Source organism: Maniola hyperantus, chromosome 7 (genome assembly GCF_902806685.2).
Source record: "Maniola hyperantus chromosome 7, iAphHyp1.2, whole genome shotgun sequence".
NCBI classification, from domain to species: Eukaryota; Metazoa; Arthropoda; class Insecta; order Lepidoptera; family Nymphalidae; genus Maniola; species Maniola hyperantus.
The window spans coordinates 11,412,056-11,429,946 of NC_048542.1; the positions used below are offsets into that span (position 1 = coordinate 11,412,056).

Sequence of the window (17,891 nt, forward strand, 5' to 3'; positions counted from 1 at the left end):
TGATCATGATGATGATGATGACTCGTAATTACTACCTACTGTAACATTTACAAAACAAGAATTTCTGAATAAATAAAAATATATTTCCTACTAGCTGATGCCCGCGACTTCGTACGCGTGGAATTAGCTTTTCAAAAATCCCTTGGGAACTCTTTGATTTTCCGGGATAAAAAGTAGGTCCAGGTTTTTATCTATACCCATGCAAAAAATCACGTCAATCCGTTGCACCGTTGCGACGTGATTGAAGGACAAACCAACAAACCAATAAACCAACAAACAAACACACTTCCGCATTTATAATAAGGGTACTGATTTATAAAATTTGCTGTCGATAGAGAAACAGAATTATTTACAAAATTAACTCTAAATTAGACGCGTATAATTGACCACTCTAGGCACTAAAAGTAAAAGTTTTGTATAAAAATTGTTTATTGAACAAAAATTTAAGATTTATTTTTGTGATATCCAGTCTTCTTTGATCATATCAGAAGCTTTCTCAGCTATCATTATAGTTGGTGCATTTGTATTTCCTCTAACTACTAAAGGCATTATTGACGCATCAACTACTCTAAGGTTTTTGATTCCGTACACTCGTAATCTAGGATCCACAACTGATTTTTTGTCCCACTCTGGCCCCATTTTACATGTACCTGCAGTATGATAAATAGTGGTGGTATATTGAACAAGTAAACAAGCGAAATATGAATACGTTCCCCAAACATGTCCTGTACACCCTTTCACTGGTTCTCTGACGAATCTTGCACCATTTTTTTTAAATATTTCAGTTTCTTCTAAGCCAACAGCAAATCTCATTGCGTCAACCAGTACATCAATGTCTTCTTTATTTGTAAAAAATCGTGGAAATATCAATGGTTGACTCAATATTGGATCAGTTTGGTTCAATAAAAGAAATCCTCTGCTTTTAGGTACAAGTAAAACTGGTCTAGCTGTTAGACCATCGTAGAAAGAGAATGGGAAAAAATTTGTTGCCAAATAAGTTGTAGGGTCTGAATAAAATTCTTTGACATTTCTTCCAGCAAAATGAAATTGAATATCTGGTGCATTTTCACTAGCGTACTTGGTTTTAACAAAGGCCACACTGGTTAAAATACTAGTAGATGATAATGGTCCAAATTTTTTTGGAGGTTGTTTTTTATATTTGCTAACTTCATTTAACAAATCATGACCATTAACTGCTGTTGAAGTTTTATTTGATAGGGATATAATAAGAGCATCTGTAGTCACATGGTCTTGCAAATTTTGTCCTACAGGTAAATTTGCAAAAATTGGTATGTTTAGGCTCTCCAAATGTTCTTTAGGACCGATACCAGAAAGCATAAGCAATTTTGGTGAATTAATTGCACCACTACTAATAATAATTTCTTTTTTAGCATAAGCTTTATAAATCTTTCCGTTTTTAATATATGTTATTCCTTGGGCTGATTTTGTATTTGAATCTATAATTATTTTGGTAGCATGAGCATTCACTAATATATTTAGATTAGCACGTTTTCTTCTTATTGGTTTAATAAAAGCAACATTTGTGGACCATCTTTTGCCATCTTTAGAAGTAGATAAGGCTATATTCGTACCAAAATTATCTGGCGATGTTAAATCATTTAAAGGCGATCCTTTTTCTTTGAATGTATCGACTAACATAACAGTATTTACATCAGTATAAGAATATCTTTCTACGTTGAGTGGTCCACCAACTCCATGGTAATATTTGTCAGAAGATTCTACATCTCGATGGTTTTCAGATTTTTTAAAGTACGGTAGAACCTGAAAGTAAGTAATAAAATATAATGTTATGAAACTTAGAAAATTGTAGTCAACATCGTACGGCACTTTATATCCCGGATTTGGGGAGTGGTAAAAAGACGAAGATAAATAATATTTGAACATACCTCATTATAACTCCAGCCATAGTTACCCAGTTCTGCCCAGTTATCATAATCGAGTCGGTTCCCACGCATGTATACCATAAAATTGACAGAACTAGAACCCCCCATGGTTTTACCACTGAAAAAATAATTATGTTAATTAATTATTATTAGTGAAACATACATGCATCATATCTGTTGTTCCTCAATAAGTATCTCAGTTCTTTTGCAGAGACAAAAGTACCTAGACAGAAGAGAGAGAGTACTACTAGTACAGAGAGTACTAAGACAAAAGCGCCAGAAAATAGAAGCTTTGTGAAAGTGTGTACTGTACTGTGTATAAATAAAACTGACCATTGCAGAGTGATGGTTGATAAGTAATTATTTAGATTTTTTTTTGAGGTGTAGGACGTACCTAAAAATACTATCATAAAAATTATAAATTATGGTGAATGTTGATGGTTTTATTAGTATGTAATCTACTTCGATTGAATAAAGTAGTGTTAGATTATTAATATTGTTAATACCTTGTCCATGAACAACTTTGTCCTCTGGCAGATCTACACGTCAGTGTTTCAGGTTGAGTCCTGAAGTTCCAATCGATGTTAGAGCCTTTAATTACTGCTGCAATTGACGGTGCCATAGTGACATCGGGTTGTTCAGGTCCGGCCTCTATTAAAAGTATCTAGTAATAAAATTTCAAGCGTATAATGTATACAGCTTTATCTAAGAGTATTAATAATTTATTTGTTGGAAAATATAATAAAGCAGTCCAGAACTTTGATAAGCGCTTTGAATAGACAACACGGGTTTACTAAAATTCCGTAGTAAAACACGAAATCCTTAAAGTTTCATCCAGTCCGCTGGTTCTTACTTCAATCTGACAGAAATTACTCCCCATGTTATAAATGCGAAAGTGTGTTTGTTTGTAGGTTTATTGGTTTGTTGGTTCGTCACGTCGCAACGGAGCAACGGATTGACATGATTTTTTACATGGGTAACTGCAAAGTGATATGACTTCATCCGTGCGGACGAAGTCGCAGACATCAGTTTGTATAAATAAGTACCTACTTATTTGAGCTGAATAAAATTTCTACCTATTTAATTAGTAAAGCTGGTGTATTCAATATCCATTCTAGTTCTTACCACTTGGAACTTACTTTCCATTTCTTAATTTCAGATAAGCGATTGGCAACAACACAGCCAGCTGATCCAGCACCAACTATGATGAAGTCGTAATATTCTTCAGTATTTCTTCTATGTTTTGGTTCTCTTTCTCTCTTGTTCTTCTCCTTTGCTACTGGCACTTCATGTTTACCAAAAATTTCCAACATTTTTTTGAGTAAATTTATATCCACTGGTTGATGAAATTCATTGTTATGTTCCGTAGGAAAATTATTGAAACGTGAAGAAGGGTGAAAGGTATTAAAATTATAAAGATCCTTTTCGTCTTTTCTACGAGGCTGCGTGTGATGATGGTAACTTTGTGGAGGCCCGTAGTCGAAATTATAAAAGCCAACTGGGTTGTTGAACTTCAATCCTTGTATTTCTGAATTTATTTGTAATGTTCGACTTGAAAGCGTATATGGATTTTTTTTCAGGTTTGGCACGCTGTATGAAACACCACCAAACAGACGAGTCACTAAGGCCAAAAACATTACACCCGTAGATGAACATGTTGTCAGAGGAGCTTGCTGTTCCTTACAAATATCACTAAAATTTTGCGGTGCCCATGTGGATACCATTTTTGTCACTTAACGTAACTCACTGTTAATTAATTGCTGATAACTGCATTTAAGTATCTCAGAAGCTATGTAATGTGCTACGACGTTGAACACGGTTAAAGTAATGATCTACTCGTACAAGCATCAAACGTAAGTAACTTATTGAGTTCATGCTGCAGAAATAAGGTTACTCAACGTCACCAAAAAACCAACCTCAAGTTTTTTGATTTTGGTGAGTAGGTTTTAAGGTGCTTACTCACTGTTCAAATTCTGTTGAATCAATTGGTTGGAGTCGTAACTGATCATACTCTTCTTACGACTGAACTAAGCTCACAATTTCATTTCGATACCATTAGCTACAGTGCAAGTCTTCGTCAAGTGTATTATGATTTTAAATTGGAAATCTCATCAGTTTGTTTTTTCATTAGGTACTTAAATGTGAGGGATATTTATACAGACCAAAACTTTTAACTACAAGTAACGATGTACTGATGATGGAGATTATCATACAAAACACGAAGAATTTCTTAGTGACAAAATTGCATGGAATCAATCTGCTTTGCACTCACCTGCCTAAAGATCATTATTCTAATCTGTGAAATGATTGGACTACACATTGACGTTATACCTAATATTTTTCATTTTTGTAAAGATTATTATAAGTAATAACTGCTGAGTTTTTTGCTGGCTCTTTTCAGTAGAACCTGTTTTCCGAACCAGCTTTAGTGTAGATAAATCATAAGATCCATGAATTGGCTTGCATTAAATAAATACTTACTCTGACATTAGGCTTTTTTTCAGAACACATGGCGCCTATCCACAAAACATCTTACGATAAGAAACACGCTGCACTCTGAGCAAATAGAATAAACCGCTCTATTCGCGATCCAACGCGCATTAAACATAATATTGACATCACTGACTGCTAGAACGGTCCACTCGACATTCAGAGTTTTGGAAAAAAACAGCAACGTGCTTATTCATGAAGCAATTTATTGTTTCTTGAACAAAATGATGGAACAAAATATGAATTTGGACAGTGAGCAGGCACTTTTAAAAACTTCTTACTATTAGAATTGGTTGTGCTTGGCTGCTATGATTATCTACTTTTCTTGTAAAATGGCGACTGCAAATTAACGATAAATGTTACAAAAAATATTGGAAAAAATATCGCTACTATTATCATAATGGCGAAGGTGTGTCTGTTTATGTTACTTGGTTTAGCAATCAACTGCGTTGCAACGGAGCAACGTGGTTCGACATAGCAGGACCTTGGAAAATTAAAGAGTTTCCACGGGAAGTTGCGAGATTATAGTCTGTTTATAACAAAGAATATGCAAATCAAATTTAACAAAAGTTAAATCTAAAGTATTGTGTATCTTCATTTAATCTTCATCATCACAGTATTATTTTACAAGTTAGTTGCTTTTAGTGAGGAAGTTCGTTTTTGGTACATTTCAAAGATTCTGTTATTAAGTATATTGCAAAGTTTCCAACTCCTGAAATGGTTTCCACGAAAATTGCTCCCGTACTCTAAGAGCACAAGAAACAAACAAGTAAAACGCTTTAACTCAAAACGCTCATAAAATAAAGCACTTATACCCTCTAAATTACCCATACCGTCATAAATCCTATACACCAACGCACGGCTGTAAAATAAAGTATACCTTAGGTAGGTTACATATTGACTGGGTATGCTCGAACCGAACCTAATAATGGAGCTTTTAAATTTCATATATCTTCCCCTATTTCATGTGGGAGCGTTTCCACGTTATCAAATTCAATATCGGATGCCAATCTGATATGATGTATTTTACAAATCCGAATCAAATTCAATGGGCTAAGTTACTATGGTGGAAAAATAAGGTATTGTTAAGTAAACTATTACCATTTTGATTAGCTGTTATCCGTTGCAGAATTCTCTAAAAAAATCACCTTGTTTTAAACGGACAGATTGGAGTCAAACAGCTATAAATTTACCTCAGTACTACCATAACATCACTATCTCATTGAAACAAATTAGCACAGCGTTATTTTTAAAACGAAAGTCGTGTTCTATAAAGCTTTCAAAATTAGTATTACACTGGACATCATTCATTGGGTATACCTACCTATAACATTTTAGATTCATTCATCATCATTGTTGTAAGAAAAATACCTGCCAAGTGCGAGTCAGGCTCGCGCTCCGTACTACAGTCGTATTTTGTCGACATTGTGCAGGATAATTCAAAAACTATGATACATAAAAATAAATAAAAATCTGTTTTAATATGCACAGGTGAAGACCTTTCATATGATACCCCACTTGATATAGTTATCTTACTTCGAAAATTTAAAATACTAATTATTATTTCATGACCACAATTTAATTTTTTTTGTGTGATGTAACCACAAATTCACGGTTGTCAGATTTTTCCCCAAATGTCAGCTATAAGGTCTACCTACCTGCCAAATTTCGTGATTCTAGGTCAATGGGAAGTACCCTGTAGGTTTCTTGACAGACAGACGGACAGACAGACAGACAGACAGACAGACAGACAGACAGACAACAAAGTGATCCTATAAGGGTTTCGTTTTTCCTTTTGAGGTACGGAACCCTAAAACGAGGTGCAGGTCTTGTTGCGTAATATAACCGTTTCTTTTGACATGAAATTTGACACAAAAAGTTAAAATGGACCATGCAGAGTTAAATTTTATGCGTAAATACTGATTTGACTTTCCAGTCAATATGATACCCCCACATAGGTTTTATCGAAAACACTCATATCGTTTTTAAATTTATGTACTCTCATCTAAATCCTAAGTGTTTCCTGATATTATTTGTGCGTAGCCGTGAGTTTGATGTACCTATATTTTTTTTAAGGTTCTACTAAAGTATGTAAGTATCAGACCTAGAATATATTTTAATAAAATATATAACTTAGATATTGATGACATATATATAATATATTCCATCACCATAGCAAAAATAGACGTTTTTTAGGTGAGTGTGTAGGAGTCATAACATTATCTTTCTACTCGACAACAATAAGTGCAGCCATATTGTATTTACGAGTAGGTGTTTGTTGGTCCTCTCTTAATTGCTAAAATTACTCATTAGATTTTTATAAGTTGCCGTTGACTTTGTTTTAGCACTTTGTGAAAAAAATAGATTTTGGTAGGTACTTACAACAATACTGTGTAACATTCATCCATGATAGTACAAAACTAACATAAAATTCAGGTTTTAGTTTTTGAACTTCATCTTGCTTGTAATTTTTAGTTGGTGACCTAAATTATTATGATTTTAACCTAAACTGCTAGAGGGTAGGTAGGTCCTGGTTGCGCTTAATGAGCTACGATGCTCTGTATAAAAGCTTGCAAATCCAGATTAGGATAATTAGTAGGTCAACAGGATGAAATTAGTGAAAAATGTTGGCCAGAAAAGATCGCGGTATACCGCATTAAGGTCAAAGATAAATTCAAGTAAGAGCTAAATTCAAATTATACTAAGAGCGTCTCTCTACTTAGGGTGGACTTTTGAGTCGAGCGTCTGTGGCGTCAGTGGCGTATATAAAATTGAATCCAGAGCCGTAAAAATAAAATAAAAATTAAATTAAGTCCTTACTCATAAGTCGATGCAATACAAGCACAATACAAGTAATTTATTTGCCATATTTTTTTCAGTTTTAACAGTTTTGACGACCTCCCTAGTGCAGCGGTAAGCGCTGTCTTGTTAGTGGGAGGTCCCGGGTTCGATTCCCGGCAGGGGTTCGGAATTTTGTGATTTTTAAATTTCTGGTCTAATTAATACTAATTATAAGTTTATGGCCACAATTTAATTTTTTTGTGTGATGTAACCACAAATACATGGTTTTCAGATTTTTCCCCCGAATGTCAGCTATAAGACCTACCTACCTGCCAAATTTGATGATTCTAGGTCAACGGGTAGCTGTAGGTTTCTTGATAGACCGACAGACAGATAGGCAGACAGACAACAAAGTGATAGGGGTTCCGTTTTTCCTTTTGAGGCACGAAACCCTAAAAATATCATATATCTACCTACTCGTGTATAGTTGCAATCTGCGCAATATCTTCGTGTCTTCAGGAACAACTATCAGCAATCTAATAGAGAGCTGAACATTGCTTGCACTTTGTTTGCTCTCTGCCCCCCTTCACCTATTTGCGTCTAACCCTAGACCATTGCACACTAATGCATTTTAGTGATGCGCTCCTTTTGGATCTTTTATATCGATATTATGATTTTCTTTTGAACCTTTTGTGTAAAGTTTTTATCTCCATTATTAAGAACGTATCTCTGTTTGTTACTTTTTGATGCCTCAACTACTCAAACAATTTCAACTTAGCACAAAGCCTAAATCGCCCGTTGGAGAATAATATTAAGATACCTTTTATTCTAAGGAAATATGGGGTCCGTACAAGATTTTACAATACTTAAATTCACAAGGACGAAGTCATGGAAAACGGCTATTTTTTTAAAATGAAAGTACGAGTATGAAAGACTTTTTAATTTGCAATACTTATTAATACTACACTAGTATCAATAGAGAGGCGTTAGAAAAATGTCCAAGTTTGGAGTTGCACTGAGGTTAGAAAATAATATTATCTCCAGAAGTTAATTAACTTATAAACTACTATATACATAGAGTTTGAAGAGCTTGATTATTGATTCTCTAAAATATATTCAGTAAATAATATATCTATAGTATTTTTTATCTGATTTGCGAAACAAACATCGTCACTTATCTATTATTTTTACGGCAGCAGATATCATCATGCAACTATTGGCGCCGATTCTGTTGTCTTTCTCTTAACTAAATTTAGAGTATCTGCATCTTTTTCTTTTTAATATTGCTAAAAAGGGACTAAATATGAATTGTACACTTAAAGACTCTAAATTTTAGTGCACGCCACAATTTTAAACAGTAGGCTCGTGACAGGCAGCTAAAGTCACGAGGTTTGACGGCTCTAACTTAAACATAAAAATGACAAACTGTGACTGTCCTTTTCATATAACATTAGTAAGCAGAGGATGCGAATACTCTAAAATTTAGGTGTGCTCAGAATCAGTAATAATGTTTTCTTAATTTTCTACTCGATAAATTCGGATGCGTCTCCTCACTATCGCCACGTAGAATACACCTTAATAGTCCACCACTTTGCTCATTTTACACAGCGACCGCGTTACTTTATCTACGTGTCAAGCGCCCTCTGGCGTCTACTTACATTTCCTTCCGAAACAAATAGTTTCAGTACTTCTTTAGTTCAAAATTGGCGGTAATTGTCGTAAAAGTTTACAACTAGTAGCGCATTAGGAATGATGTTGTTGTATTGTTGAATGTTAGGAATTTCTTAAAGGCAAAATTTAAGAAATTGTGCCTCAATTGGAGAGTTTATACCAGCTTAGAAATCTTGTTCTAATGATTAGAATGTAACATAAAATAACCGAAGATTAGGCATATTATATCAAACAACTTAGCTGCTCTGCTTACTACGTCTTAGGGGGTAATGGATTTTATGAAATCGACTTTACCTCTTCCAGGTGAGCCCTCTTCCATTTTAGACTGCATCGTTACATTTCATCAGACGAGATCAGTCAAAAGCTGACACAGGTCAGCTTTTATATTCGATCTAGCTCATGCCCGCGACTTCATCCGCGTGGACTACACAAATTTCGAACCCCTAGTTTACCCCCTTAGGGGTTTAATTTTCAAAAATCCTTTCTTAGCGGATGTCTACGTCATAATAGCTGTCTGCATGCCAAATTGCAGCGCGATCCGTCCAGTAGTGTACGCTACTTGCTTGCGTTGATAAATCAGTCAGTCAGTCAGTCAGTCAGCCAGTCACCTTTTCCTTTTATATATTTAGATTCAAGAAACGGTCTTAAATCATTGAAGGAAGTACAATGAAATCACGGCCATTGTTTATCCCAAACCTACAATGAAGTAAATTAAAATGAATTCAAAACTCAAATTGCAAAATTCGCCATCTTAAACTGTCGATGGTCGAGGACTATCCATTGACACATCTAGTAATAAATCAGTTTAATTTTCTAATTCCATTAATATGTACCGTCAACTGATACGTCTGTCACATTGCCTGTGAGAATTAGGTAACATTTGTAATGAGACGTTAACTATGGTTCTATCTCGGTTTACACAAAGCAACGATTTGCTGTTAACTAAAGTAATTTTGGAGGCAATTTTGCATGGGACTTCCTATATTATTTGATCATATTAAATAGTAACTGACCCGTCCCGGCGTTGCTGGGATGGAATTTCTGAAAATCCTTCCTTTGTAGCTTCTACGAAAGTATAAAGAAAACCTACGTTACAGAACAACAGAATACATATTCCGTTTGCAAAATAGACCTAAACCGCGCGGTTTACTAAGAGAAGTTTCTCTAGCGCACTTTCCATACAAACGTAGTTCCTCATGCCCGTGTAACTTTACACATTTTTACAGAAATCTGGAGGACTGGAGACATATATTTCTAAAGCGTATCAACTATATTTATTGAGTTTGATTGGTCCTATTTAAATAAGAACCAATCGTTGGGGAATGCACTAGATGGCGCTAGGGTTAATTCTCAACGCTCCCGAATTAAAAAAAACTTCATGAAGGTTAATGATTATCTAGCTAGATCTACTATTGAACTCCGCGAGGTAATTTACAACAGAATTCAAACTCCGATCACAAATATTAATTAAATTGTCTCACTCAACGGGAGCGTTAAACCATTCCAAACAATAAGAATTTTCAAGACTTAAAGATTAATTTTGCAAATGAGGCTTTGCTAATGAATATTCAGAGTTTTGTCGCCATCTTTACTGTTCTCCAAACTTGATTTTAATATTTTATTAAATAACTATTTATTCAATTTGTGAGATTTATTGTTGTTTTTAAGGTCTTTGCACATTACACTGACTCGACGCCAACTCCACTACGACTCGACTCACAGTAAAGCATGGAAATGTGAGCTTTATATCGTGTCCCTTATTTATAATTGAAATATGCGTAAGGGCAGTGTAAGATGACCTCCACGGTCCAGCCCACTTTTTTTACACACACCGAATTTTACTTACATTGACATTTTGTTAGGTTTTAACACAAAATTGCTATTTTTATAGCAATTTTGTATACATTTTATATAATATGTTATTATATTATGCAATATAACGCACAACAGACGGAAACGTTTAAGTGCGGAAACCAGCCCAGAGCGAAGAAGAAGAAGAAGAAGAAGATATGCAATATAAACTGCTATTTATATTGTATATAAATTGCAAAGCTAAGTGTATTATTGTACAGTACGCGGCAGAAAGTAATGTTGGTACATCGGCCTTTAGAATGACATTTCGGCTTTGTAGAGCGTTGTCTCTGTCTCTCATACCTACACATGTGACGTTTTGTCGGTCTCAATGACAGACACAGTGCTCTACAAATCTGCTATCTCCTTCTAAAGGTCGATGTACATTACTTTCTGCCGCGTACCTACTGTAGATAATATTTTATTTTAATAACAAGTTCTAAGTATCGCACTAAAGCTTTAAGTTGCTCTCACAGCTTAAATGGTATCTTTAATTCAGTGAGGATTAATATCTTGCAAATTAGGCCATTAAAACCATAAATATTCAAGAGTTTCTTTTAATCTCGGCCTCATAATACAAGTCCATTTTCTTGCATTCAAATGGAGAGAAACTTCAGAATGGGCCTTGTTAAATCTACTTTAGCCGGTGGAACGACTTTAATATACGCCATTTATTCTTCTTCGCATAAATTTCTCAAAATAGGTGTTAAGTTTATTTCAACTAGGTACTAAATCATCGCAAATATATACAGAGTGTAACCAGAACGCTAGCAAAAACTTAGCAAAAAATTAGAAAAAAATAACCTCTCATTTTGTCTCACATACCTTCTAAGGCTTAGAATCTAAGCTATAAATAACTCTACATATAGAATGTTTCGTCCCGTAACCTGCTATGTGCCAAAGACCGGATTTTTGGGATGAATTTATTGAAATTGGTTATCGGTTTTCGGTAAATTATTATTTGAACTTGATCTTTATGGGCTCTAAAGGTATCAGGTTAAAATTAAGAGAATAAAATAATATTATACTATACATTTTCCTCCAATGAAATTGTCTCTTTTTTAAATTTTGGTACAAGTTTTACGATTGCCTTGTGAAGTCATCCGATGGTAAGTGATAATGCAGTCTAAAATGCAAGCATACTAACCTGGCTACTGACCTAACCATGACCTAGGCAGACATAACATGAAAATATGAAACTGTTTAGTAGAATTAGGCCACCTTATGGCGGGCTACCAGTCAGGTAACCTCCTCGTGTGCCTGAGTGTTGCGGGTCCCTTTCAGCAGCACTTGGGTCGGTGCACCCTGGTAACATGGTTAACAATTTCTCTTCATGGGATATTGTTGGTCATGGCTAATTGACCTGGCAGGGTGGGGGTGTTGTCCGCGCGTCCCTTTGAGTGTCTCGAGCAGAGGGCGCAGTAGACGCACCCATGGGGCATAGCCCCAGGAGTGCAGGGTGTCGCTCTGATGAGTGGTTGGTGATGTGTGTTTCATCACCCATTCGACCACAGTTTGGTGACAGATGAGGAAGATGTTGAGGATGGGGACCGTGGAGAGGGAATTCCCCTCCCCGCGAGTTCTAGTCCTCGGGAGGACCTGTGGATGATGGACAGGGGGCGGTCCGTCTCTCACAGTGTGGTCCTCGGGTTGTTTGGTGTGGTGTGGTTCCGGCATGCCTCGAACGGTGTTTGGGGGCACGTAGTGCCCCAGTGGTGGGTCTGCTGCGACGGGCATCCGCTGGCGGAGTAACGAGGCATTGGTCCCTACTCCCTTGTGTAGCGGTGGGATGGAACTTCGTGAGGTTTTTAGTCGGTAGGAGTCCGACATAACCACTGTTCATGATGATTTTGACATGATGGATTTTCCTCACAAAAAAAAGACAACCTTATGGCACTTATGACAAGTCTACTACCGGCACACAGGCAAGAAACTAAACAGTTATTCTTCGAAAGTTAATCAACCTACAATCTCTCAACGGGATCGTAACGTTTTACCGAACATGCTGTATAAAACCTAAATAAAATGTGTGAATAATTTAAACAATTTTAAAAACCTATTTTTAAAACTTTTACTTAACCAAAACTCAAACAAGCTACAAAATATTTAGTTATTGCTTAAAAATATGTTCATAAATCACAATTATTAAATAATGGATTATAAAGTTTGTAAACGTACCGTAGCTGTATACCTAATTAGTATGAAAACTATCCATGATAAATTTTGGACAACATTCAAACATCCAGCTCATTTGGGAAAACCATCGTTAAATGTCACTAATATTTTCCAGCAAATTCGCGAACACTCTAGAAACACTATTTAGGTGAAAATTAATTTACGGTTTGCTAAACACAAACGTAATTTAAGAATTTGTTAACGCAAATTCAACCGTAAGCACAAATCCGTTGGGTTCAAAGTGCTAACTTGTTTAGTCATATTAGGACCTTTTATAATAACAAACAAGGAAGATGATGAATGTGAAACGGCACATGCTTTAACCCAAAATCGCTTTATCCCAAAAAAAATTAAGGATGTATAGAAAGTATCTGGAAGGGCCTCCAATATTATATCTAAACATAAACTAACGCAAAAACTCGAATAATTAAATTTTAAGTACTTATAGAAATCTATATGTTATGAAAGGATAAGCTGACTGACTGACTGACTGATCTATTAACGCACAGCTCAAACTACAGGATGGATCGGGCTGAAATTCACTAGTTCCAGTTGGAAAAAATGGTGTCCTTAACAAAGCTTGCAAGAGAAAAACGTGCGTTTCGTTTGTGCTTACAATCCTTTATTTCATTGAAACTAGTAGTTCTTCACTATTTCACCTGAGAGGAGTAACTGTTTTCCCGTGGGAAATTCTCGGGATCTAAGATTCAGAAATAATTTAAAACAACTAGCCTAGATCACTCATTGTAAAGTTCTCTACCTGCCTGTGAATGCCCTGTCTTTGGTTCAACCATTACAAAGAATAACCTAGAAAAGATACAGCCTTCAGCTAACAGATTAAAATCAGTTATTTGGTTTGTTACAATCAAAGATGGACAGCTTTTTAACAGAACTTTGGGATGAAGACTTAAATGGCAAAAAATGAAACGAATGAACGAACGAAATCAGTTAAGATAGGTACGCCTCTATAATCACTTATATATATCACAAATAAAGCTCATCTCCCAAAACTCCTCACGGCTTTTTGATTTATTTATATTTTGTTTGGATGCTCGACCGATTACCGATATAGTAATTCTAGCTTTCTAAAAATGAATATACTACATTACAGTCTCTTCCATTTGCTCTATTTATAAATCTAAATATAAGCTCATGTTGTATTATACGCACATACAATTCAGTGGACATATTCAATTTCATGGGCAACCAACGCTTCGGTATAAACAGCCGTTCTTCCGTCCGTGTATCAATTGGCGGACCGATTTATGAGTCTCGAACGTTTTGGTAGAAAATGAAATATGACGGGGTATAAAATATTCTAAAAAGAGGATATGTGGATGAAGTTTTAGATGGAATAGAATAAAGAGGGTTTTGTTTTATAGTAAATCTAGCTCTTGAACCGTTTCCTCGGATTTTGGCTTTACTCGGGTGGACTTAATAATTTATTTTGTAGACTACCCACAGTTTTTTTAACGATTTAGTTAGATTTTACTCCAAAAATCTAAAAAACTATTCTATCCTTCATGGCCTCAGATGTACAGAGATACTTTTTAGTATTTTGATGTTAGCTTAGTTTTTATCGGTATTAATATATTGTCTTTTGACTGCAACATAATACTGGAAGTGGCACTTTCGTGCTTAGTTTAAAAAGGGCGACCCCTCGACTAGGAGCCCGACCTCTTAACCACTCAGCTATCACCGTTTGAATTTTTAAAAATAAATTGTTATTTAATTGATAAATAATAAATAACAGAGATAATGTGGCTAATTCCGTTGTACACAATCTCTAAACTAAACTAAAATGACACGTGCTATCCCTTTCATAATGTTGCTTGCGGAAAAGGATAACACTAGATTTAGACCTGTTAATTTAGTTAAGCTTAGAGAGAGTACAAGAGAATCAGCCCCATTATTGATATAAAAATAATACAATATTAATAAAATCGAGCTTTGAGAAAGTAACCGTAAATGTAAATATGATATTCTAACAGTTTACTTATCTTTATAATTACTTATATTATCCTTTAAATAAAAACCAGTCAAGTGTGAGTAGGATTCGCACACGAAGAGTTCCGTACTGTCGTAAGTAGGTACAAGATTTTAAATTTAAATTGTTTTAAATTGTTGTTGTAGCGGCAATCTCTACATATTAAGATTCATGAGCATACAGCCCGCTGACAGACAAACAGATGGACGAAGGACGATGGACAGCGAAGGCTTTGTAATAAAGTCCCGTTGGCACCTTTCGGGTCCGAACCCCTAAAAACGGGTGTCTGAAGCAAAGCTCTGAATAATGAGTCTCCATTTATATGACTTAAAACTAGACTATTAAACAAAAATGATTTAAGAGATGAATTTCGTTTTCAAATTATCATTCAAACTCGGTTGTCGCCAGTACCGGAAATATAAAAAATGGCAAACTTTATAACTGTCTGTGAAGTTTTATTTAATTGGAATCTCCTTGGGGACTCCGCGAGAAAAGTGATAGAATAATTTATTACGGTTTTTGTAAAGGCTAGTGTAGATGCCCTTTGTCTTCGGAAATCGTTTTTTGTTCATCATCGGCTGACTGTAGATATTAGTCTTTATTGATAAACAGATACCTGGGAAGACATCACAGTCGTCCAATTCGCCGTTTTCGCACGTGGATTTCCGCGCACCGAATTCCTGCTAGATTTGTTCTTGACCTTACACTGAATAAACTTTCGCTGTTTTGTTTTATCTTTCTCTCTGTCAAAATATAGATGAGTCAGACTCAAAGAATTAAAAAAAAAGAATATTAGCCATGTTAACCGTGGCTAATATTCCCCTTTCTCACCTAATTAAGCGTAACGTGCGAGAGGTATTGTATAGGTATTGTAGTAGGTACGACAATAGTGTAACGCGCGGGATTTGAACCGCCAACCTTTCGGGATTCAGTCCGCTCTTTACCCGTTGAGCTATTGAGGCTTTTAAATTGGTCATACTGCCTGCTCGGATTTAATTTTAGAACCGTTTTGTAGTGCGAAGTCTGTTTGAAGTAGTAAAATAAGTAATGTGTTTACTTGTATGGACTTTACTCGGATCGACTTTAATTAAATCAAACATTGCCAACATTTTTAAAAGATTGGTTACTGTTGGGTTTTAAATTTTCCGCGAACACTCGCCAACGACAAGCATGAGCAACTTCGGCGCGCACGGCGCGCCCCGCCCCGCTCTATGGCAAGATGTCTGGTGTGTGAACTTTTCTCTCGCTGCAACGCACATAAAACTAAAAAAAATAGCTAATATTTTGCTGGAATAAACGTGATAAATCTTTTGAAAACATCGATGGACCGGGTGAAAAAAACAACATAACCCCAGTGCCTGTGAATACATGAAATGAACACCTACAACCAATTCGGAAGCATGGCGAACCGAGGAATTGGTGAGTGGTGAGTTAACAATCGTACAGTTACTACTAATTTAAAATTTTCTTCATAATTTCACAAAATTAATTTAGCAAATCCATTGCACATAACACTTATTTTAAACCGAAAATAAACACTGTAACTTCTTTAGCGCCAATTAGTAAAGTCAAAGGCAGGAGCTGATGTTTTCAATATTTCAGAGTTTTGAAAACAAGATTTTTTCAAACGATAATAAACTGTAACACATTGTGATAAAGTTTAATTTACCGTGTGTTGGTAAAAGAAAAACCTTGGAAAACAATACGTTGGTGGCACCAAGCTTGGCTTTTAATATTGTGCTGCAAAATCCTGTGACATTTCCTTTGGTATTATAGCAATTAACTTTTTAACATCAAAGTTGGCTTTGGTAACCATAGCAGTACTGAAAATTTGATTTTTTTTGTAAGGAAGCGGTTAATGATATTAATAAGCAATCTTATTTCAATGAGCCCCGACTAGGAGGACGACTGAGCTATCACAGTTGTCTGTGTATTAGCTAATAAATTCTAAACCTCTTGGATTTCCATTCGCTTTTCACTATCATATTTTTAGGGTTCCGTACCTCAAAAGGAAAAACGGAACCCTTATAGGATCACTCTGTTGTCTACAGGGTACTTCCCGTTGACCTAGAATCATGAAATTTGGCAGGTAGGTACTTTGGTTTTATAGCTGACATTAGGGGAAAAATCTGAAAACTCAATCCTGATGCTGCACGGGACCTGACCACCAAAACTGGTGGAAACTGAACTGAAACAAATCCACGCGAGCGAAGCCGCGGGCACCAGCTAATATAAGAATAAGAATACGAAATACCAATTTAAAAACCTGCGTACTCTTTGGTAGCGCGCACTCTTTGGTGGCTCTACCCTAAGTCCTTCCAGAGAGATGAGGATTTTATGACTTAAAAGTTTTTTATTTCTTAGCCTTCATGTTAAGTTTTTATGGGCTTTAAAATTTCCATATACATAATATAGTAGAGCGTTTTATTATTGTTTAAGTGAATACGGTTTTATGTGAGGGTGAATATACGATAATATTTTTAGGGTACCGTACCAAAATGGCAAAAATTGAAACCTTATGCACGGAATTTCTCCTTCCATCCGTCTGTCTGTAACAGTCGATTATTTCAGTAACTATTGAAGCTATCGACCTTTTCTATATTGGCTATTGTAGGCCAACATCACTAGAATAAAAAATAAATGAAAATTATGTATAGTTTAGTCAAAAAAGGGGAAAATTCCGGGGGGGGGGGGGGGGTTGAAATTTCAAAGTAAGATAATATAGATATGCGAAAGGGCTTCACCAATACTTTCTTAAACAGATTCATTCGATATTTTTCTTTCATACGGAACCCTCAGTGCGCGCGTCTGACTCACACCGGGCCGGTTTTTATTTTACTCCAAAATAATATGCATTACTCGAATCCATCAACTCAACGATCTGTGGCTGGAGAATAATAAAATTACTTTCATAATATTTATTTTATGAACGTTCAACTGCGAACTTACTAGAAGTAACTAAAAAATCTTTATTAGAATAAGAAATAAAGATACATAATAAGTTGAGGTAGGTATAAAGGCAGGTCAACTCC

At 35.6% G+C, this 17,891-nt stretch overlaps 1 protein-coding gene across 1 annotated transcript; it reads right to left on the reverse strand.

Moving 5' to 3' along the window:
• Nucleotides 1-424: 424 nt before the first annotated feature.
• LOC117984050 (glucose dehydrogenase [FAD, quinone]-like) lies at nucleotides 425-3,716 on the reverse strand. The gene is made up of 4 exons (XM_034970702.2): nucleotides 3,044-3,716; nucleotides 2,411-2,568; nucleotides 1,908-2,022; nucleotides 425-1,782 (listed from the first exon to the last, which is right to left on the reverse strand). Exons 1-4 carry the CDS (start codon nucleotides 3,626-3,628, stop codon nucleotides 451-453), a joined length of 2,190 nt encoding a protein of 729 aa, XP_034826593.1. The 5' UTR covers nucleotides 3,629-3,716; the 3' UTR covers nucleotides 425-450.
• Nucleotides 3,717-17,891: the final 14,175 nt, after the last annotated feature.

Excerpts from the sequence above, each read along its gene's own strand:
- LOC117984050 (XM_034970702.2), bottom strand. The coding sequence starts at position 3,628 with ATGGTATCCACATGGGCACCGCAAAATTTTAGTGATATTTGTAAGGAA. Across the intron at positions 2,569-3,043 it reads CTGAAATTAAGAAATGGAAA|ATACTTTTAATAGAGGCCGG; the intron begins GTAAGTTCCAAG and ends TTTTATTACTAG. Across the intron at positions 1,783-1,907 it reads ATGGCTGGAGTTATAATGAG|GTTCTACCGTACTTTAAAAA; the intron begins GTATGTTCAAAT and ends ACTTACTTTCAG.